Below are 24,190 nucleotides of genomic sequence, written 5' to 3' on the forward strand. Positions count from 1 at the left end.
GTGGGAGGCTACCGTCCCACCTGGCCAACATCCGGTGAAATTGCAGACCGCGAAATTCAAAAATACCAAATTCAAATATTAAACATTCTTGAAAATATGTGTTATGCATCAAAATAAAGTTTAACTTCTTGTTAATCCAGCCGCTGTGTCAGATTTCAAAAAGGTTTTACGGCGAAAGCAAACCATGTGATTATCTGAGGACAGCGCCCTGCATACAAACACATGAAAATCATATTTCAACCAGGCAGGTGCGCCACAAAAGTCAGAAATGGTGATATAATTAATGACTTACCTTTTGAAGATCCTGTTGGCACTCCAAAATGTCCCAGAAACATCACAAATGGTCCTTTTGTTCGATAATGTCCTTTATGTCCCAAAAATGTCAATTTATTTGTTGCGTTTGATTCAGAAATACACTGATTTAAACTCGCCCAACATGCCTACAAAGTATCTAATAAATTACCTGTAAACTTGGTCCAAACATTTCAAACAATGTTCCTAATCCAACCTCGGGTACCCTAAAACATAAATAATCGATCAAATTTAAAATGGAATAAACTTTCTAATTCCTGATTAAAAACAACGTGAAGCGCGCTCCAGTTCACGCTCACCAAAACAGTAGAGTTCACCTGGAGTGACATTTACAATGAATAGGACTACTTCTTAATTTCTCAAAATAAAAACATTGAATGACTTCTAAAGACTGTTGACATCTAGTGGAAGCCATAGGAACTGCGACCAGGTTCCTAATAATAAGGGTATCCCATAGAAAACAATTGGGAAATCCTATGACCTCAATCCCCCCCCCCCCCCCCCCTGGATGGTTTGTCCTCGGGGTTTCGCCTGCCATATCAGTTCTGTTATACTCACAGACATTATTTTAACAGTTTTAGAAACTTTAGAGTGTTTGCTATCCAAATCTACAAATCTAATTTTATGCATATCCTAACTTCTGGAGGTCCAGAGGTGAAAATACTGCCTCCTACCCAAGAGAGGTTAACGAAAGCAAACAGCGGGAACGTTTCCCTAATCAACACCATTTATTAGTGCAATGCCCCTTAAAGTGATGCCAGTGCAGCGAGATGGGGGTCCCCCCCCTCCCTTCCCCATGGGCTAGATCGGTCTTCTGTGCGTGCAGCTCTGCGGCCCATCCTGTGCCCTCGTGCATTGAACCTCGTGCACTCGTGCACAGCTGGAGAACTGCAAGGCAATCCCATTGTGCGCCACTCAGGAGCCATGAACAATTTGACCAATATATATTGTCCTGCTAATAACAGGGTTAATAATATATCTGTGAGAATATGCAGCGGGCTTTTATATAATTTAATTTATAAAAACAATTGCTTTGTTTAAAAAAATAACAATACTTTGGAGATTTTGTTTTCAAAGAATATAAAATGAGAGAGGAAAAAGGCCATTCTTGAACATGGGGTGAGACATTGTTACTAATTTGTAAATAAAGCCAGTTTGTTATTTAGAATGATTTATTTCTGTTTTTAGAGAGAAACCAAAAACCTACAATCATCTCATGGGTCTCCCCGTTGAGGGCGGCAGGGTATTGAACTTTTATTTTATTTTTAATTAATATTTTTTTTGTTTGCTATTATGGGGTATTGTGTGTAGATTGATGTCGGGGGGAAAAACAATTTAATTTATTTTAGAATAAATCTGTAATTTAACTAAATGTGGAAAAAGTTGAGGAGATTAGTTTACGAATGCACTGTATGTACTGTACATATAGGTAGGGGTAAAGTGACTAGCAGCAGTGCATGTGGTGAGTGTGAAGGTATGTGTGTGTGTGTGTTGGGTTGTCAGTGTAATGTAAGTGTAACCTGTTCTGTACCGGTACCTTTCTGCATTGTGTTCTGGTAAGGCGTAGATGGAAGATTACGCTCTGGACACAATTCTGCCGGTTGTCTCTCTTTTAAGGACTGCATGGAATGTGTACAAATACAAGGCAAAAGTTAATGCTGCCGTCTGGGCTCCCATACAAGTATATTCTCCTTTCCTCATCACGCTCTGAGCACACCCAGGAGTAAAAGCATCAACAAGAAAATGCACATTTCAGTTTATAAATGTTGTACACTAATAATCTGCTAATAAGTGCTCAATATTTCTTAGAGTATACTATTGTACCATTATACCTGAGGCATACTAATGAAGCAACAATGCCATTTTTGAAATGACCGGACAGGTAACAAAATGAACGAAAGGTAACTTCACATTAAACATGAAATACAAAATCGTCACATTTCACAACATACCTGCATGGAATGGGTACAAATACAAGGCAAAAGTTAATGCTGCCGTCTGGACTCCCATACAAGTATATTTGATTTATTTCACCTTTATTTAACCAGGTAGGCTAGTTGAGAACAAGTTCTCATTTGTAACTGCGACCTGGCCAAGATAAAGCATAGCAGTGTGAACAGACAACAACACAGAGTTACACAGGGAATAAACAATAAACAAAACAATAAATAAATAAAAAACAAGTCAATAACATAGTAGAAAAGAATTATCTATATACATTTTGTGCAAAAGGTATGAGGAGGTAGGCAATAAATAGGCAATAGGAGTGAATAATTACAATTTAGCAGATTAACACTGGAGTGATAAATGATCAGATGGTCATGTGCAGGTAGAGATACTGGTGTGCAAAAGAGCAGAAAAGTAAATAAATAAAAACAGTATGGGGATGAGGTAGGTGAATTGGGTGGGCTATATACCGATGTACTATGTACAGCTGCAGCGATCTGTTAGCTGCTCAGATAGCAGATGTTTAAAGTTGGTGAGGGAAATAAAAGTCTCCAATTTCAGCAATTTCTGCAATTCGTTCCAGTCGCAGGCAGCAGAGAACTGGAAGGAGAGGTGGCCAAATGAGGTTTTGGCCTTAGGGATGATCAGTGAGATACACCTGCTGAAGCGCGTGCTACGGGTGGGTGTTGCCATTGTGACCGGTGAACTAAGGCGGAGCTTTACCTAGCATAGACTTGTAGATGACCTGGAGCCAGTGGGTCTGGAATAGAACATGAAGCGAGGGCCATCCGACTAGAGCATACAGGTCGCAGTGGTGGGTGGTATAAGGTGCTTTAGTAACAAAACAGATGGCACTGTGATAAACTGCATTCAGTTTGCTGAGTAGAGTATTGGAAGCTATTTTGTAGATGACATCGCCGAAGTCGAGGATTGGTAGGATAGTCAGTTTTACTAGGGTAAGTTTTGCGGCATGAGTGAAGGAGGCTTTGTTGCGAAATAGAAAGCCGACTCTAGATTTGATTTTGGATTGGAGATGTTTGATATCTGGAAGGAGAGTTTACAGTCTAGCCAGACACCTAGGTACTTAGATGTCTACATATTCTAGGTCGGAACCATCCAGGGTGGTGATGCTAGTCGGCGTGCGGGTTCAGGCAGCGAACAGTTGAAAAGCATGCATTTGGTTTTAATAGCGTTTAAGAGCAGTTGGAGGCCACGGAAGGAGTGTTGTATGGCATTGAAGCTCGTTTGGAGGTTAGATAGCACAGTTTCCAAGGAAGGGCCAGAAGTATACAGAATGGTGTCGTCTGCGTAGAGGTGGATCAGGGAATCGCCCGCAGCAAGAGCAACATCATTGATATATATACAGAGAAAAGAGTCTGCCTGAGAATTGAACCCTGTGGTACCCCCATAGAGACTGCCAGAGGACTGGACAACATGCCCTCCGATTTGACACACTGAACTCTGTCTGCAAAGTAGTTGGTGAACCAGGCAAGGCAGTCATTAGAAAAACCGAGGCTACTGAGTCTGCCGACTTGTAGCTAATTAGCTGGTTAGCTTCTGGAGGTTCTTGAATGTATTCTAAAATTAAAAATAATAGCAATTCCATATCACATTGGGGGAGGCAGGTTACCGGAAGGTATAATCGAATTGAAAATCTAAAATTGATTGAAAATAAATATGGGTCCAGTGAGTGGTTGGGCTGGCTGGGTACACGGCGATTCAGACAGTTAGCAGGCCTGTGCTAACAAGCTAACAGTTAGTAGGCCGGGGCTAAACAAGCTAGCAGTTAGTAGAACGGGGCAGGCTAGCAGTTAGCAGGCCAGGTTCGCAAGCAGATAGCAGGGGCTAGAAAGTTAGCCTTTGGGGGACGTCGCGATGGGGTTAAGTCTGCTTTTGGCTCTTCATGCGGTGACGTCGATAGACCGGTCGTGGAATTAGTAGGGTTCCAAGTAGTTCTAGGTAGCTAGCAGGCCTAGCTGGTTAGCATAATAGGCCTTCAGCGGGCGTCGCGCCTGAGGGGCCTGTTGGAGTCCTCGGGCAGATTATGTTGGTATACCAGTCGTAGGGGATCTGCGGGGTTCCATGCCCCATACCGTCTGTAGAAGGGGTCCGGATATTGTAGCCCAGGAGTATGCTTCGGTGGTAGCACAGGAGTATGCTTCGGTGGTAGCACAGGAGCTCTGGCCGCGCTAGCTTCAAGCTAAGCGGATGGAAACGCTAGCCAGGAGTAGTCATCCGGGGTTGCGGTTAGCTAGTTGTGAAGATCCAGATGAAAATGTTCAGTTTGCGGTGGGAATCCGGGGATAAAAATAATAGGTCCGTTATGCTCTGGTTAGAGTCATGTTGTTCGAATTGGTGAGAGCTATTCTAGCTGAAGGTTAGCTGATGACCGCTAGCAATGGTTTGCTGACTGATAGCTGGTAGTTAGCTGGCTAGCTTCAGTTGAGGGATTCCAGATCCGAAGTAAATATAGATACTTTAGAAGAAAAAAAAAAGCAGATCCACGCTACATTGAGTGAGGCACGTTGCAGGAGAGTATTTAGATATTGAGGTTTAGCAAAATATTTTTAAAGATATGCGAAGCAAAATATGTAAAAAAGATATATACAAGGGACACGACAGGACAAAGACGTCTGACTGCTACGCCATCTTGGAGTCAAAAAGACAGTGCAGAATACCCGTTAGAAAATCATCAGAGAACTCATGCTGTCTGCACCTGAAAGAGAGCCTCCCCCACAACAAAGCTAACAGTAGCTGGGCTAACCTTGTAAAGTTGCACTCCAACATTATTCCCATTCACCTTTAATATATTTCCTATAAACAGTAATGCAACACTAAATCAGTGACATAACTTTTGCTTGTCATTTCTTGTGCATTTGTGAACATTTGCGAACATGTACATACCTCTCCTGTTCATGCCCTGAGCAAACTGAGGAGAAAAAGCATGGCTCCTGTTGATGACATCACAGCATTAACACAATTTAGAATAAATACAATCAAATAATTCACTCTTGAAAGTTGTGTAATCCATCTCAAAATAACTTTGAAAATAATAAATTAAAAATAAATATGAGGGATTATCGGTGAAATACATAAAGTATATTTTACACCTGTTACATAAGTGTGTGGGTACAGTCCAGTGAGTGTGCATAGTCCGTGCGCATAGTCCGTGCAAGAGAGTTAGTGAAACAAAGAGTCTATGCGGGTAGTCCGGGTAGCCATTTCATTAGCTATGTAGCAGTCTTGTGGCTTGGGGGTAAAAGCTGCGGTTCCAATCAAATTCTAATCAAAAACGAAACAATGACTTGTTTTTAAATATGCTGTCTACAGTTACAGGCACCACAATTGCTTCCCATGGGCGTATAATACAGAAAAGGTAACTTAGTCTATGGATGGTTATACCCTTATACTGCTCGGAAATGTAATGCTCTATAAACATCATGGAACCATCTTATAAGATCATACTGGCACTTCTCCAGAAACAACAGACGAAATTCCATTGCATTCAGCCATGCACTTTCTCAGCATAAACCAATGGATGGTGAATCTTTCTAATAAGTTTGGTTTTTAATCAAATTATTATTTTATTTTTAAAAAAACCAACAACAATATTTCTAAATAGGATTGGATCAGAAGCATATTATCATACATCTCTTCTCTAACTACATGGCACTGTGTGCACAGGCCTAAAATGCCTTTAAGCATAACATTCACACGTCTATACAAAATCCTAGGCTCTTGTCAATTGTATCGTTGCCTGTGCGAAGCAGATTCATAAAAACAATTGCGGTTAATATAGCATTATAGAAGAACTGCGTAGTTTGGTGGAGCGTGTTTTTGGTAATCGGACGAGGGGTGCTCCTTGAAAATGGGTACGCATAGCCTACTTGCACAAGCAAAATGCAGGTATGTGAATAGTGAAAAAGTGTGAGGGCAAAACCAAAATATTACAAAGCACTCGCCGTAGATAATTTAAAACTCCTTTATTTAAGGCTTCTTTTGGCTAATGGCCAGGAAAAAAAAGACACCTATGTGATGTTGCTAAACCAGCCTTGATTAATGTGTGGTTAGGTTATGCTTGATTATTAATTCAATTAAATGGGGGGGAACCCCCCCAAAATGATGTTTCTAAATACGAGATTTACCAGCAGAAAATGTATTTCTCTCCCCATGGTCACTGTCTGTCATGGCTGAATAGGCTGTGCATCCGCTCTCAAAATTCATTAGATTATAAACTGCGTTACCTTTTAAGACCTGCTTTTTGTTAGTCTTAAACTGTCTCATGCACTCTAATGTTAGACAGGTAAATTGCAGAACCTGGTGTTTGGGCTGGAGAATGCCCTAACAATTTGAACGAAATTGAAAACTAACATGTGTCTGGCGTTTGCGCCTCCTTAGCGCCAGACGAAAATGGACACCCATGGCACATTGCAAAAAGGCCAGAAAGCAACAATTATTTTGTCAGAGCAACTGCAAACCATATACACAGAGTGCACAAAACATTAACAGCACTTTCCTAATATTGAGTTGACCCCCTTTTGCTCTCAGAACAGCCTCAATTCGTTGGGACATGGACTCTACAAGGTGTCGAAAGCGTTTCACAGGGATGCTGACTCCAATGCTTCCCACAGTTGTGTCAAGTTGGCTAGATGTCCTTTAGGTGGTGGACCATTCTTGATACACATGGGAAACTGTTGAGTGTGAAAAACCCAGCAGCGTTGCAGTTCTTGACACAGTTAAACTGGTGCGCCTGGTAGCTTATACCATACCGCGTTCAAAGGCACTTAAATCTTGTGTCTTGCCCATTCCCCCTCTGAATGGCACACATATACAAACCATGTCTCAAGTGTCTCAAGACTAAAAAAATAATCCTTCTTTTACCTGTCTCCTCCCCTTCATCTACACTGATTTTGAAGTGGATTTAACAAGTGATATCAATAAGGGATCATAGCTTTCACCTGGAGTTAACTGGTCAGTCTGTCATGGAAAGAGCAGGTGTCCTTAATGTTTCTACACTCACTGTAAATCCATTCAAAACCCTATTTGAGAGTGTACTATTGTATAAAGTAATTAATATACAAGCGTCGGAGTGCAGTGAATCCATTTAGTTTCCGGCCAGCTACAGTACAATCGATTAATCTGCATTGGAAGGCAAAGAGTTGCTGCTTCCCACTGCCTTCTGGGAAATCTGGGCCCCTCCAGCTGCGGCCGCCCCCTCTGCCACAGACCCAACTCTTACTTAATTTGAATTTCATGGGAAGCAGTCCTTATCTCTTACCAGGAACTCAATCCAATTTATATCATATACTGCAGAAAGAGATGAGAGATGCATTAATTTCCTCTTTATACAGTAATCATGGGGTTGTTACTGTACTAAGACTTGAGAAAAAACATTTCACTTTGTCTCTTACAACAGGCAATAAGACAGCCAAGCTGCGTATGCGCCCAGTGAACAATTCAAGTAAAATGTCATTTGCTTTGCATCATATGGGTAAACTTCAGAGGACTTTTATGTTTTTATAAAAGGAATGGTGGTGGCTTTCATTGAGTCTGTTCAGAGTGAAAATAGAATGCAAGAGATGTTCTTACAAATAGGAGTAAATTGCGATGTCTCAACTTAAAGCGACTCACACCGTGGAACTTAAATAGTAATTGATTTGTTTTTGCATTCAAACGGCCTGCGTTTGTATATCATGTTGTAGAATCGATCCTGTCTCAAATGATGCAGGCAGAGGATCGGAAGAAAAGGAGTTTCAGCAAGGGCGTGGCGGAGGAATATTGTCTAAGAGTGAGTAGGCCTGGACCTGACCGCACCTGAGCTCATTATCATGACAACATTATACCTGTTGGCTGAAAAGTTAAGTGTTGCCCAAGTTTCTGTCAGCAAACTAACAACTATGTCATTTCAGGAGCGACCAAACGAGGACACCGTAAAAATGAAGAACAAAGTGACAAGCACACAAGGTAAACTCTTGAAATGTAAACACTACTAACAAAACAATTAGAGCATTACTTAATGCTACAGTATTAGTGCTTATTGATATGAATGCACAGACCATTTTGTCAAATTCATATCAAATTATTTATTGCTGTCAAATGCTATTTAGAATGCATACATGAATTTACACACAGGAATTCTCCATTGAGAATGCTTTTTAGACTAGGACTAGACTTAATCTGGCTCCGGGAATCTGAACCATGGTGTTATAAGGAAAGGTGTAATTCAGATCAATGTGGTGTGCAGCAGTGAGGGGTAAGAAGAAGGCATGGTCGTGGGATCAATACCTGGGAGAGAAGAAGGTCATAGCAGCTCCCCTAAGACTCTTCACTGAGGTAAGCAATAACCTTCATTAACCAGTAGGTGTATATAGTGCATTCGGAAAGTATTCAGACCCCTTGACTTTTTCCACATTTTGTTATGTTACAGCCTTATTCTAAAATTGATAAAATAGTTTTTTCCCCCATCAATCTACACACAATAACTCATAATGACAAAGCAAAAATCCAGTAAACATAAATAAATATCACATTTTACATAAGAATTCAGATCCTTTGCTCAGTACTTTGTTGAAGCACCTTTGGCAACTTGAGGCTGTTATCATCTTCTTGGGTATCAAGCTATAAGCTTGGCACACTTGTATTTGGGGAGTTTCTCCCATTCTTCTCTGCAGATCCTCTCAAGCTCTGTCAGGTTGGATGGGGAGTGTCACTGCAATGCTATTTTCAGGTCTTTCCAGATATGTTTGATCGGGTTCCAGTCCGGGCTCTGGCTTGGTCACTCAAAGACATTCAGAGACTTGCCCCGAAGCCACTCCCGCATTGTCTTGGCTGTGTGCTTCAGGTCGTTGTCCTGTTGGAAGGTCCGGGGGGCTCTGAAGCAGGTTTTCATCAATGATCTCTCTGTACTTTCCTCTGTTCATCTTTCCATCGATCCTGACTAGTCTCCCAGTCCCTGCCGCTGAAAAACATCCCCACAGCATGATGCTGCCACCACCATGCCTCACCGTAGGGATGGTGTCAGGTTTCCTCCAGACGTGACACTTGGCATTCAGGCTAAAGAGTTCAATCTTGGTTTCATCAGACCAGAGAATCTTGTTTCTCATGATCCGAGAGACGTTTAAGTGCCTTTTGGCAAACCCCAAGCGGGATGTCATGTGCCTTTTACTGAGGAGTTTATTTATTTATTTTATATTTTATTTAACCTTTATTTAACCAGGTAGGCTAGTTGAGAACAGGTTCTCATTTACAACTGCGACCTGGCCAAGATAAAGCATAGCAGTGTGAACAAACAACAACAGAGTTACACATGGAGTAAACAATAAACAAGTCAATAACAGAGTAGGAAAAAAAGAGTCTATATACATTGTGTGCAAAAGGCGGTAGGCAATAAATAGGCCATAGGAGCGAATAATTAGAATTTAGCAGATTAACACTAGAGTGATAAATGATCAGATGGTCATGTGCAAGTAGAGATACTGGTGTGCAAAAGAGCAGAAAGTAAATAGATGAAAACAGTATGGGGATGAGGTAGGTAAATTGAGTGGGCTATTTACAGATGGACTATGTACGGCTGCAGCGATCGGTTAGCTGCTCAGATAGCAGATGTTTAAAGTTGGTGAGGGAAATAAAAGTCTCCAACTTCAGCAATTTTTGCAATTGGTTCCAGTCACAGGCAGCAGAGAACTGGAAGGAAAGGCGGCCAAAAGAGGTGTTGGCTTTAGGGATGATCAGTGAGATACACCTGCTGGAGCGCGTGCTACGGGTGGGTGTTGCCATCGTGACCAGTGAACTGAGATAAGGCGGAGCTTTACCTAGCATGGACTTGTAGATGACCTGGAGCCTGTGGGTCTGGCGACTAGAGCATACAGGTCGTAGTGGTGGGTGGTATAAGGTGCTTTAGTAACAAAACGGATGGCACTGTGATAAACTGCATCTAGTTTGCTGAGTAGAGTATTGGAAGCTATTTTGTAGATGAAATCGCCGAAGTTGAAGATCGGTAGGATAGTCAGTTTTACTAGGGTAAGTTTGGCAGCGTGAGTGAAGGAGGCTTTGTTGCGAAATAGAAAGCCAACTCTAGATTTGATTTTGGATTGGAGATGTTTGATATGAGTCTGGAAGGAGAGTTTACAGTCTAGCCAGACCCTTGGTACTTATAGATGTCCACATATTCTAGGTTGGAACCATCCAGGGTGGTGATGCTAGTCGGGCGTGCGGGTGCAGGCAGCGAACAGTTGAAAAGCATGCATTTGGTATTACTAGCGTTTAAGAGCAGTTGGAGGCCACGGAAGGAGTGTTGTATGGCAATGAAGCTTGTTTGGAGGTTAGATGGCACAGTGTCCAAGGAAGGGCCAGAAGTATACAGAATGTTGTCGTCTGCGTAGAGGGGGATCAGGGAATTGGCCGCAGCAAGAGCAACATCATTGATATATACAGAGAAAAGAGTCGGCCCGAGAATTGAACCCTGTGGTACCCCTATAGAGACTGCCAGAGGACCGGACAACATACCCTCCGATTTGACACACTGAACTCTGTCTACAAAGTAGTTGGTGAACCAGGCAAGGCAGTTATTAGGAAAACCGAGGCTACTGAGTCTGCCGATTTAAGAATATGGTGATTGACAGAGTCAAATCCTTGGCCAGGTCAACGAAGACGGCTGCACAGTACTGTCTTTTATCAATGGTGGTTATGATATCGTTTAGTACCTTGAGTGTGGCTGAGGTGCACCCGTGACCGTCTTGGAAACCGGATTGCACAGCGGAGAAGGTACTGTGGGATTCGAGATGGTCAGTGATCTGTTTGTTAACTTGGCTTTCGAAGACCTTAGATAGGCAGGGCAGGGGGGATATAGGTCTGTAACAGTTTGGGTCTAGGGTGTCTCCCCCTTTGAAGAGGGGGATGACCGCGGCAGCTTTCCAATCCTTGGGGATTTCAGACTATACGAAAGAGAGGTTGAACAGGCTGGTAATAGGGGTTGGGACAATGGCAGCGGATAGTTTCAGAAATAGAGGTTCCAGATTGTCAAGCCCAGCTGATTTGTATGGGTCCAGGTTTTGCAGCTCTTTCAGAACATCGGCTATCTGGATTTGGGTAAAGGAGAAGCTGGGGAGGCCTGGGCGAGTAGCTGCGGGGGTGGAGGGGGGGCAGCTGTTGGCCGAGGTTGGGGTAGCCAGGAGGAAGGCATGGCCAGCCGTTGAGAAATGCTTGTTGAAGTTTTCGATTATCATGGATTTATCGGTGGTGACCGTGTTACCTAGCCTCAGTGCAGTGAGCAGCTGGGAGGAGGTGCTCTTGTTCTCCATGGACTTTAGTGTCCCAGAACTTTTTAGAGTTTGAAATTCTGCTTGAAAAATCTGGCCTTTGCTTTCCTGACTGACTGCGTGTATTGATTCCTGACTTCCCTGAACCGTTGCATATCGCGGGGACTATTCGATGCTATTGCAGTCCGCCACAGGATGTTTTTGTGCTGGTCGAGGGCAGTCTGGTCTGGAGTGAACCAAGGGCTATATCTGTTCTAAGTTCTGCATTTTTTGAACGGAGCATGCTTATCTAAGATGGTGAGGAAGTTACTTTTAAAGAATGACCGGGCGTCCTCAACTGACGGAATGAGGTCAATATCCTTCCAGGATACCCGTGTCAGGTCGATTAGAAAGGCCTGCTCAGGACTCCCGGGTGGCTCAGTGGTTAAGGGCGCTTTACTTCAGCGCCAGCTGTGCCACCAGAGACTCTGGGTTTGCGCCCAGGCTCTGTCGTACCCGACTGCGACCGGGAGGTCCGTGGGGCGACGCACAATTGGGGTATGGTGGGGTGCGGGTACAGTGGAGGTAAGCCAAGGCACTGGGTGATGATAAGAGAGGTTGTATCTCTGATCATGCTGGTTATAATGGGTGAGGTCACTGCATGTGTGGGAGGTGGGACAAAGGAGGTATCAGAGGTATGAAGAGTGGAACTAGGGGCTCCATTGTAAACTAAAACAATGATAACTAACCTGAACAACAGTATTACAAGGCATATTGACATTTGAGAGAGGAGTGGTTTCCGTCTGGCCACTACCTGATTGGTGGAGTACTGCAGAGATGGTTGTCCTTCTGGAAGGTTCTCCCAACTCCACAGAGGAACCCTGGAGCTCCATTAGTGAACATCAGGTTCTTGGCCACAAGGCTCTTCTCCCCCAATTTCTCAGTTTGGCCGGGTGGCCAGCTCTTGGAAGAGACTTGGTGGTTCCAAACTTCTTCCATTTAAGAATGATGGAGGCCACTGTTTTCTTGGGGACCTTCAATGCTGCAGAACGGTTTAGGTACTGACACAATCTTGTCTTTGAGCTCTACGGATAATTCCTTCGACCTCAAGGCTTGGTTTTTGCTCTGACATGCACGGTCAGCTGTGGGATCTTATATAGATAGGTGTGTGCCTTTCCAAATCATGTCCATTGAATTGAATTCACCACAGGTGGACTCCAATCAAGTTGATCATCTAAATATATAATAATAATAATAATAATAATATATGCCATTTAGCAGACGCTTTTATCCAAAGCGACTTACAGTCATGTGTGCATACATCCTACGTATGGGTGGTCCCGGGGATCGAACCCACTACCCTGGCGTTACAAGCGCCATGCTCTACCAACTGAGCTATACAGGACCACATCTCAAGGATGATCAATGGAAACAGAATGCACCTGAGCTCAATTTCAAGTCTCATAGCAAAGGGTCTGAATACTTATTTAAATAAGGTATTTCTGTTTTTTTTTGTAATAAATGTGCAAACATTTCTAAAAACCTGTTTTTGCTTTGTCATTACGTGACATTGTGTGTCGATTGATGAAGATTTGTAATTTTATTTAATCCATTTTACAATAAGGCTGTAACATAAAAAAATGTGGAAAAAGGAAGGGGTCTGAATACTTTCCGAATGCACTGTATCTACTACTATAGCCTGACTCCAGTCCACATCGTAGCAAGTTCAAGTAGTCCCTCTGTTTTCAGTCCGAGATGTCATTTACTGAACTATACAGGCAATAAAGTTATGATTTGCATTTTAAGGCCATAAGCCAGCTGCATGATGTTAAAAACATAGTCTGTTGATTTAAAAAGAAGGATGTTGGGGACCTTAAACTGCAGGACAGTACATGGTTTACTTTAAACTGCAATGCAATCTTCTCCACGTGATTAATGTCAATGTATCTGTTTTGTTTTGAGCAAATCAAATTGCAAGCCGTTGTCCTTCATTAAAGGCTTTCCCTATCTCAGTAGCTGGAGTTGTAGGCCACGCAGGCAGATTTCAGATGAGAGAGGGAGGAGAATGTGCTAAAACTGCAGAAAAATCCCACACCCAGCCTCTCCTTTCCTGCTGCTTTTCCACAGCATTTATTTCTAATGGGCTGACGGGGGCCTGTAAAATAGAAGAAAATCCCAGTGTGTGTGTGTGTGTGGTGGATACCAGGGTGTCTATTGTTTCTAATAACTGCCTTTGAGGACAGTCAGACTTCTCTGTCGCAGCACACCTATTAGACCGCAGGGAAGATTAAGCAAGGATTTGACAATTGGCACTAAAATAGTTAAAGTATCAAGGTGTGCCACTGCCCCAGAGCCTGTATAGTCTAAAGGGGAGTAGCTTCACCTGCCAGGCTTCAAGCTTCTCCTAGAGAACAAGGATACAGAGGGAATGCAAGGATATGTGATCTGGCTATGCAAGACTTGTAGGGCAGTTTTTCCTATGCCATTGTAGGATTTATCCAGCCTTTGGACCAGCACTGCGTTTGTTGTGTGTTCCTTACAGGAGAGTTGCTGCCTGGTGCAATGCTCCACTGTTTATCAGCCCCCCCCCCCTCTCCCTGACAATGAATCATGCTGAACTAATTCCTCCGCTACAAACACGTGGTGTGGTGGAAGAAATTTTCTATGAAGGGATTTGACGGGACATCTGTTCCGTCGGAGGCACAAACACTCATTTCTATGGCAACCGTGCTGTTGAGACACTTGAGTGTGGCGGTCCAACCGCCGTGACTTATATGAATGGCTTTTCTGGAGAGGATATTTTATTCATCAATATTTGGTTTATTCTCCTGCTTTCCTGTAATTTATTTTTGTGGTCTCCTTTTTCGCTTTCTCTGCTCTTTCCTTCCCTCTGTCCTTTGTTGTCTCCATCACATTCACTCTCTTTTCTCCTCTCCCACACTCTCTCACTTTGTCTTCATCCCTTTCTTCCTCCCTCCATCCCAGGCCCAGTCATTCCCCCTTAGCAGAAATGGTTTCAAGGCGGGGATGAGGCTGGAGGGGATCGACCCTCTGCACCCCTCTATGTTCTGCATCCTGTCCGTGGCAGAGGTGAGCTGCAGCCGTCAGCGAGCTGGCCCAGCTCCAGACCAGCCTCAACCAAGGGCTCTCCCAGCACACTGGGCAGGTCACTGTAATTGGATCTGTGATTGCAGTCCAGGCGCCACTGTATTGGTGGAGGAAATGATCGCCCTTAACTGTCACTAACAAAGCCCTTGGTAGTTTTGTGTTGTCGATCTGTTTTTGATGTCATCCCTTTTGTGTTTAAATGTACAAGACGTTAGCACCTGGCATGTACGTATGACATCGACCACTTTACAAATGTACAAGATTGACATTAGCTGTTTGTTGTTGTATTTCCATTAGCAGACATTATTTTGCGTCATAGTCTCATAAAATTTGCAGTGGGAAAATGATTGCTGTTAAGAGCAAGGCCCTTCAAGTAGCCTGCGCTATTGGTCATGGGAATACAAAGCAGAATTACATCATGCCATGGATTGATGTTTGGGATAGTGACTGCATGTCCATCCATACATAATACTGTGTTTTGTTTTTCAAAGGTGATTGGTTACCGATTACGTCTCCACATCGACAGCTACTCAGAATGCTATGACTTCTGGGTAAACGCAGACTCTCCGGATATCAGGCCAGCCGGATGGTGCGAGTCGACAGGACACCAGCTCCACCCACCAAAAGGTGAGCTACAGCAGATCAGCACACTGTTACCCTTTTGTCTTTATCCATTTCACTGTGACTCGTGACTATCATGCTGAACCAAACTGTGCTGGCTCTGATATATTATTTTCACATGGTCCTTGTCGTCTGAGACCAGCCACCGGGACTGCTGATAAAACTGAGGAATATTTATATTTGTCCTTTGTGGGGAAAAACTAATTCTGATTGGCTGGGCCTGGTTCCCCAGTGGATCATGGTTGTGGCCCTGCCCAGTAATGTGAAATCCATAGATTAGGGCTTAATTCATTCATTTATTTCAATTTTCTGATTTCCTTATATGAACTGAAACTCAGTAAAATATTAGAAATCAGTATTTTTAAAAATATATAAAAATGAATATACAATAAATACAAATAAATAATGATATTTCCTAGCGACGGGGCGCCTGACACAACAATATTTGTCACCACCCTAATCCCCATTTATTTTTTTTGTTCTCTTTCTCCACCCTTCTCTCTCTCCCTCCATTTTCTTTCTCCCCTTCTTTCTCTCACCCTCTCTCTCTGCACCATTTATTTTCAGGTTACAATGAAAGTGAGTTTAACTGGGAGAAATACCAAGAGGCTTGCAATGCTGAAGCTGCACCAAAGAATCTGTTTAAATCCCAAAATGGTGTAAGTGCTTGGTTGGGGTGCGGGTGTCAATGGAGGCTTAGTTCTACTTTCACCTGTAAAGACAGCTGGGGCCAAATGCTGACTTTCATTCACACAGCAGAACAGAACAATATGTCCCAGTGGCTGTTGTAAAGCTCCCTCCACACTGCGGCAGAGATGCACCACTTTACTTCCTGAAGTTTTTTTACAGTTACAAAAGCTGAAACTTATATTGACTTGTCATAGTAGTAGATGATTTTCAAATCATGCCACAATATTTCCACTATATTGTCATGTACAAAGTAGTATTACCCTGAGGGTTGAAGACATGTGAGATACTGCTTGATTTTAATGAAAGGAATTTGATGAAGGGAAATTATAAATTATATGGTCATATCTCGTGTTAAAACTCAACGTTTGTGCACTCAAGCCTTTCCCTTATGGAAATGAAATCACACATCTGGAATCATGTGAAAATGTGTTTTTGGAACATTTTACATGTAACATTTAACTTCAAGTGTGACATTTCACATTTTACTTCACATGTGAAAATGTGTTTTTGGAAAAATGTGTCATTATGATACACACATTACTTTTAACAGTGTTTTCAAATGACATATTTGACACACTTTGACATACATGACTACATTGTGTATGTTTTATTGATACAGTAATTATTATTCAAAGTGGGATTTAAACACACAACCTCTTGTAAAATGACTGATTTCACCTGTATTCCCGACACTTTAGATTTCAAAGTAAATCTCAGCTTCCTTAAAAATACACTCAAGAAAAACTGTTATATATATCATAAAGATTCAGAAGTAACATTGAAACAGAATACTATACCCCACCAACATTAGACAACTATACAGAAAACCCTCATATTACTGAAATAAGTACATTGATGATGAGAGAGACAATAGTGAGATTAACTGGCACTAAGTGCAGAGATGTATAATAGTTAATGAATGTGTAGGGGAATGTTAGACACTGAGATGCAGCAGAAAGATCAGTGCACCTCAAATCCATAGATTCTGAGTTCAAGTCCCAGGTGGGGTCATATTTTATCTGAACAGCATACCACTTACTTTAAAACCCCTATACCATTACTTTACTTATGATTGTTTGGGACATCTGGGACCATCGCTTGACATTCTGACGACTGGTAAAATAAATGTTTTGAGAACATCCTCACCCTTAAGGAAAAAACACATGAATTTCATATGATGATGTGATCTTATGTAAAGCAACGTGATAAGATGAAATGAAACGTGACAATTTGATGAAATGAAAACGTGACAACGTGAGCACATGTTAAAATAAATGTGACATGGGTATACACATGTGATAACATGAAATTACACGTGACCACATGTAAAAACATATTCTCATGTGAAGTGTTCCAAAAAGCACATGATTTCACATTTGAAATTTCACATGAATTGTTCCAGAAACACAATTCCACATGTGAATCATTTTTCACATAAGGGGATGCCAGCAACCTGAATTTTTTTGCTATGTCACCAGAACATTGTATGGCTCTTTTGTGTTATTTTCATAGACTAGAGAACTGACAATGTACAAGCTTAGTGTTTATGAACAGAATACAACAGAACACATTAACTGGGATGACATTCCCTCTCATGGGAGACCAGAAAGTACTAGCGGAAAGACACACCTCCAATAAACCACGCCTGCAATATTCTGATAGGCTGCCACTGCGACACCATGCTGCCAATCAGCAATTAATGTTGCATGTTGTCAACAGATAAGTCAGTGAATTTTGCAAGTAAGTTATTGTGAATTTTACATCAACTTACTGACATGGTTTCCAGTTCAACTAGTTTCCATTGCTGGAAAATGCACAATAACCTATTTACAGTGCTGTTCATAAGAGACAACTGCTCTTACAAAGGTTGCAGAACAGACCATGTCAAAGAAGGTGCTCAATTTGCATCGGCATAACCATCAAACACTTACACTGCCGGTTGACACACATACATACAGTGCCTGCCTGTCACAACACCTACTCAATCAAGGGTTTTTCTTTATCTTTACTATTTTCTACATAATAGTGTAGAATAATAGTGAAGACATCAAAATGATTAAATAACACATGGAATCATGTAGTAACCAAAAAACTGTTAAACAAATCTAAATATATTTTATATTTGAGATTTTTTGAAGTAGTCAGCCTTTGCCTTGATGACAGCTTTGCACACTCTTGGCATTCTCTCAACCAGTTTCATGAGGTAGTCAGCTGGAATGCATTTCAATGAACAGGGGTGCCTTGTTAATTTGTGGAATTTCTTTCCTTCTTAATGCGGTAGGGGTGGTATACTGAAGATAGCCCTATTTGGTAAAAGACCAGGTCCATATTATGGCAAGAACAGCTCAAAGAGAAACGATAGTGTATTGTAAAATTAAAGACAAAAAGGACCGTCAATTCGGAAAAGTTCAAAAACTTTGAAAGTTTCTTCAAGTGCAGTCGCACAAACTGTCTCTCATGAGGACCTTCACAGGAAAGGAATACCCAGGGTTACCTCGCTGCAGAGGATAAGTTCATTAGAGTTACCAGCCTCAGAAAATGCAGCCCAAACAAATGCTTCACAGCGGTCACGTAACAGACACATCTCAACATCAACTGTTCAGAGGAGACTGCGTGTGTCAGGCCTTCATGGTCGAATTGCTCCAAAGAAACCACTACTAAAGGACACAAAAGAAGAAGAGACTTACTTTGGCCAAGAAACACGAGCAATGGACATTAGACCGGTGAAAATATGTCCTTTGGTCTGATGAATCCAAATTTGAGATCTTTGGTTCCAACCACCACGTCTTTGAGACGCAGAGTAGGTGAATGGATGATCTCCGCATGTGGGGTTCACACCGTGAAGCATGGAGAAGGAGGTGTGATGATGTGGGGGTACTTTGCTGGTGACACTGTTGGTGATTTATTTAGAATTCAAGGCACAGTTAACCAGCATTGCTACCACATCATTCTGCAGCGATACACAATCCCATCTGGTTTGGGCTTAGTGGGACTATCATTTGTTTTTCAACAGGACAATGACCCAACACACCTCCAGGTTGTGTAAGGGCTATTTGATCAAGATGGAGAGTGATGGAGTGCTGCATCAGATGACCTGGCCTACACAATCATCCGACCTCAACCCAATTGAAATGGTTTGGGATGATTTGAACTGCAGAGTGAAGGAAAAGCAGCCAACAAGTGCTTAGCTAATGTGGGAACTCCTTCAAGACTGTTGGAAAAGCATTCCTCTTGAAGCTGGTTGAGAGAATGTGCAAAGCTGTCATCAATGCAAAGGCTGGCTACTATAAACACTTTTTTGGTTACTACATGATTCCATATGTGTTATTTCACAATTTTGATGTCTTCACTATTATTCTACAATGTAGAAACTAGTTAAAATAAAGAAAAACCCTTGAATGAGTAGGTGTGTCCAAACTTTTGACTGGCATTGGTATGTATTTGACCATGCCACAAAATATGCTAATGAGCCCCACCAGTACATTGCCCTCACTTATCAAAGCGCAGTGATGATCGTACCTTTTTATATTAGAAATATTGGGTAGAAAAATGTCACATTATACCTACAAGGTACCGAACTATACCAATTGAGTTCATATGTGTGCCTGTGAAGTGTACCTTAGACTTTTTTGTACCCCAGAGAACAACACTGTAACCCAATCATAACCTTATAGTGTGTTAATACATGTTCCAAGCAATAACTATGAACATGGTGGCACTGCAGAAACATTGATCAACTCAAACAAGAGGTGAAACAGGAACAATAGTATCTATATCCACAGTAAAACGAGTCCTATATCGACATAACCTGAAAGGCCGCTCAGCAAAGAAGAAGCCACTACTCCAAAACCGCCATAAAAAAAAGCCAGACTACAGTCTGCAACTGACAAAGATCGTAGTTTTGGGAGAAATGTCCTCTGGTCTGAAGAAACAAAAATAGAACTGATTGGCCATAATTACCATCGTTATGTTTGAAGGTAAAGGGGAATGCTTGCAAGTCGAAGAACACCATCCCAACCGTGAAGCACGGTGGTGGCAGCATCATGTTGTGGGGGTTCTGTGCTGCAGGAGGGACTGGTGCACTTCACAAAATAGATGGCTTCATGAGGAAGGAAAATTGTAGATCTATTCAAGCAACATCTCAAGATATCAGTCAGGAAGTTAAAGCTTGGTCGCAAATATGTCTTCCAAATGGACAATGACCCCAAGCATACTTCCAAAGTTGTGGCAAAATGGCTTAAGTACAACAAAGTCAAGGTATTGGAGTGGCCATCACAATGCCCCAACCTCAATCCTATAGAAAATGTGCAGGCAGAACTGAAAAAGCGTGTGCGAGCAAGGAGGCCTTTAAACCTGACTCAGTTACACCAGCTCTGTCAGGAGGAATGGGCCAAAATTCACCCAACTTATTGTGGGGAGCTTGTGGAAGGCTATCCAAAACGTTTGACCCAAGTTAAACAATTTTTTTATTTTTATATTTTTTATTTCACCTTTATTTAACCAGGTTGGCTAGTTGAGAACAAGTTCTCATTTGCAACTGCGACCTGGCCAAGATAAAGCATAGCAGTGTGAGCAGACAACACAGAGGGTGGTAGGTGGTGGGTGGTATAAGGTGCTTTAGTGACAAAACGGATGGCACTGTGATCGACTGCATCCATTTTGCTGAGTAGAGTGTTGGAAGCCATTTTGTAGATGACATCGCCGAAGTCGAGGATCGGTAGGATAGTCAGTTTTACTAGGGTAAGCTTGGCGGCGTGAGTGAAGGAGGCTTTGTTGCGGAATAGAAAGCCGACTCTTGATTTGATTTTCGATTGGAGATGTTTGATATGAGTCTGGAAGGAGAGTTTGCAGTCTAGCCAGACACCTAGGTACTTATAGATGTCCACATATTCAAGGTCGGAACCATCCAGGGTGGTGATGCTAGTCGGGCATGCGGGTGCAGGCAGCGATCGGTGCAGGCAGCGATCGAAAATCATGCATTTGGTTTTACTAGCGTTTAAGAGCAGTTGGAGGCCACGGAAGGAGTGTTGTATGGCATTGAAGCTCGTTTGGAGGTTAGATAGCGCAGTGTCCAATGACGGGCCGAAAGTATATCGAATGGTGTCGTCTGCGTAGAGGTGGATCAGGGAATCGCCCGCAGCAAGAGCAACATCATTGATATATACAGAGAAAAGAGTCAGCCCGAGAATTGAACCCTGTGGCACCCCCATAGAGACTACCAGAGGACCGGACAGCATGCCCTCCGATTTGACACACTGAACTATGTCTGCAAAGTAATTGGTGAACCAGGCAAGGCAGTCATCCGAAAAACCGAGGCTACTGAGTCTGCCGATAAGAATATGGTGATTGACAGAGTCAAAAGCCTTGGCAAGGTCGATGAAGATGGCTGCACAGTACTGTCTTTTATCGATGGCGGTTATGATATTGTTTAGTACCTTGAGTGTGGCTGAGGTGCACCCGTGACCGGCTCGGAAACCAGATTGCACAGCAGAGAAGGTACGGTGGGATTCGAGATGGTCAGTGACCTGTTTGTTGATTTGGCTTTCGAAGACCTTAGATAGGCAGGGCAGGATGGATATAGGTCTGTAACAGTTTGGGTCCAGGGTGTCTCCCCCTTTGAAGAGGGGGATGACTGCGGCAGCTTTCCAATCCTTGGGGATCTCAGACGATATGAAAGAGGTTGATCAGGCTGGTAAATAGGGGTTGCGACAATGGCTGCGGATAGTTTCAGAAATAGAGGGTCCAGATTGTCAAGCCCAGCTGATTTGTACGGGTCCAGGTTTTGCAGCTCTTTCAGAACATCTGCTATCTGGATTTGGGTAAAGGAGAACCTGGAGAAGCTTGGGCGAGGAGCTGCGGGGAGGGCGGAGCTGTTGGCCGAGGTTGGAGTAGCCAGGCGGAAGGCATGGCCAGCCGTTGAGAAATGCTTATTGAAGTTTTCGATAATCATGGATTTATCGGTTGTGACAGTGTTACCTAGCCTCAGTGCAGTGGGCAGCTGGGAGGAGGTGCTCTTGTTCTCTATGGACTTCACAGTGTCCCAGAACGTTTTGGAGTTGGAGCTGCAGGATGCAAACTTCTGCCTGAAGAAGCTGGCCTTAGATTTCCTGACTGACTGCGTGTATTGGTTCCTGACTTCCATGAACAGTTGCATATCACGGGGACTATTCGATGCTATTGCAGTCTGCCACAGGATGTTTTTGTGCTGGTCGAGGGCAGTCAGGTCTGGAGTGAACCAAGGGCTGTATCTGTTCTTAGTTCTGCATTTTTTGAACGGAGCATGCTTATCTAAAATGGTGAGGAAGTTACTCTTAAAGAATGACCAGGCATCCTCAACTGACGGGATGAGGTCAATGTCCTTCCAGGATACCTGGGCCAGGTCGACTAGAAAGGCCTGCTCACAGAAGTGTTTTAGGGAGCGTTTGACAGTGATGAGGGGTGGTCGTTTGACTGCGGCTCCGTGGCGGATACAGGCAATGAGGCAGTGATCGCTGAGATCCTGGTTGAAGACAGCGGAGGTGTATTTGGAGGGCCAGTTGGTCAGGATGACGTCTATGAGGGTGCCCTTGTTTACAGAGTTAGGGTTGTATCTGGTGGGTTCCTTGATGATTTGTGTGAGATTGAGGGCATCTAGCTTAGATTGTAGGACTGCCAGGGTGTTAAGCATATCCCAGTTTAGGTCACCTAACAGAACAAACTCTGAAGCTAGATGGGGGGCGATCAATTCACAAATGGTGGGAGCTGAGGGGGGTCGGTAGCAGGCGGCAACAGTGAGAGACTTATTTCTGAATAGAGTAATTTTCAAAATTAGTAGTTCGAACTGTTTGGGTATGGACCTGGAAAGTATGACATTACTTTGCAGGCTATCTCTGCAGTAGACTGCAACTCCTCCCCCTTTGGCAGGCCTATCTTGACGGAAGATGTTATAGTTGGGTTTGGAAATCTCTGAATTTTTGGTGGCCTTCCTGAGCCAGGATTCAGACACGGCAAGGACATCAGGGTTAGCAGAGTGTGCTAAAGCAGTGAGTAAAACAAACTTAGGAGGAGGCTTCTGATGTTGACATGCATGAAACCAAGGCTTTTTCAATCACAGAAGTCAACAAATGAGGGTGCCTGGGGACATGCAGGGCCTCGGTTTACATCCACATCACCCGCGGAACAGAGAAGGAGTAGTATGAGGGTGCGGCTAAAGGCTATCAAAACTGGTCGCCTAGAGCGTTTGGGACAGAGAATAAGAGGAGCAGGTTTCTGGGCATGGTAGAATATATTCAGGGCATAATGCGCAGACGGGGGTATGGTGGGGTGCGGGTACAGCGGTGGTAAGCCCAGGCACTGGGTGATTATGAGAGAGGTTGTATCTCTGGACATGCTGGTTGTAATGGGTGAGGTCACTGCATGTGTGGGAGGTGGGACAAAGGAGGTAACAGGGGTATGAAGAGTGGAACTAGGGGCTCCATTGTGAACTAAAACAATGATAACTAACCTGAACAACAGTATACAAGGCATATTGACATTTGAGAGATGAATCCGGGGATGAAAAATAAATAGGTCCGTTATGCTCTGGTTAGAGTAGCGTTGTTCGAACTGGCGAGAGCTTTCCTAGCTGAAGGTTAGCTGATGACCGGTTAGCTGGCTAGCTTCAGTTGAGGGGTTCCGGTTCCGAAGTAAATATAAATACTTTAGGAAAAATAGCTACATTGGGTGAGGCGGATTGCAGGAGAGTATTTGGAAGCTTAGGTTTAGCAAAATGCTTTTAAAGAGATATGCAAAGAAAAATATGTAAAAAACGAAAAAGAAACGATATATACATGGGACATGACACGACAGGACGACTTACTGCTACGCCATCTTGGATTCATTCAGCATTTAAAGGCAATGCTACCAAATACTAATTGAGTGTATGTTAACCTCTGACCCACTGGGAATGTGATGAAAGAAATTAGCTGAAATAAATAATTCTCTCTATTATTTTTACATTTCACATTCTTAAAATAAAGTGGTGATCCTAACTGACCTAAAACAGGGAATTCTTACTTGGATTAAATGTCAGGAATTGTGAAAAATTGAGTTTAAATGTATTTGGCTAAGGTGTATTTAAACTTCTGACTTCAACTGTACAGAAAATCAAAATTGAATAAATATTAAATTCAAGCTGTAACACAACAAATTGTGGAAAAATGAAAGGGGTGTGAATTCTTTCTGAGGGAATTGTATAGACAATCCATTATACCCATAGACGTGGTGGCACATCAGGAACTTGAGGAAGCTACAGTAAC

At 42.8% G+C, this 24,190-nt stretch overlaps 1 protein-coding gene across 4 annotated transcripts in view; it reads left to right on the plus strand.

The window, feature by feature from the left end:
- LOC124039619 (lethal(3)malignant brain tumor-like protein 4) overlaps positions 1–24,190 on the plus strand; it is a 154,017-nt gene that overhangs the window by 14,917 nt on the left and 114,910 nt on the right. For 2 of the 4 annotated variants that reach the window (XR_006839606.1, XM_046355778.1), the window contains exons 3-8: positions 7,962–8,047; positions 8,169–8,223; positions 8,504–8,592; positions 14,481–14,585; positions 15,095–15,230; positions 15,792–15,883. Coding sequence is in view for 3 of the 4 variants with exons in the window: in XM_046355778.1 (XP_046211734.1) it covers positions 7,979–8,047; positions 8,169–8,223; positions 8,504–8,592; positions 14,481–14,585; positions 15,095–15,230; positions 15,792–15,883 (546 nt within the window). In the remaining variant the exon portion in view is untranslated. The remainder of the gene's footprint in view (positions 1–7,961; positions 8,048–8,168; positions 8,224–8,503; positions 8,593–14,480; positions 14,586–15,094; positions 15,231–15,791; positions 15,884–24,190) is intronic. The other 2 variants (XM_046355779.1, XM_046355780.1) reach the window with 2 other exon arrangements.

This window comes from Oncorhynchus gorbuscha, linkage group LG07, assembly GCF_021184085.1.
Source record: "Oncorhynchus gorbuscha isolate QuinsamMale2020 ecotype Even-year linkage group LG07, OgorEven_v1.0, whole genome shotgun sequence".
Lineage (NCBI taxonomy): Eukaryota > Metazoa > Chordata > Actinopteri > Salmoniformes > Salmonidae > Oncorhynchus > Oncorhynchus gorbuscha.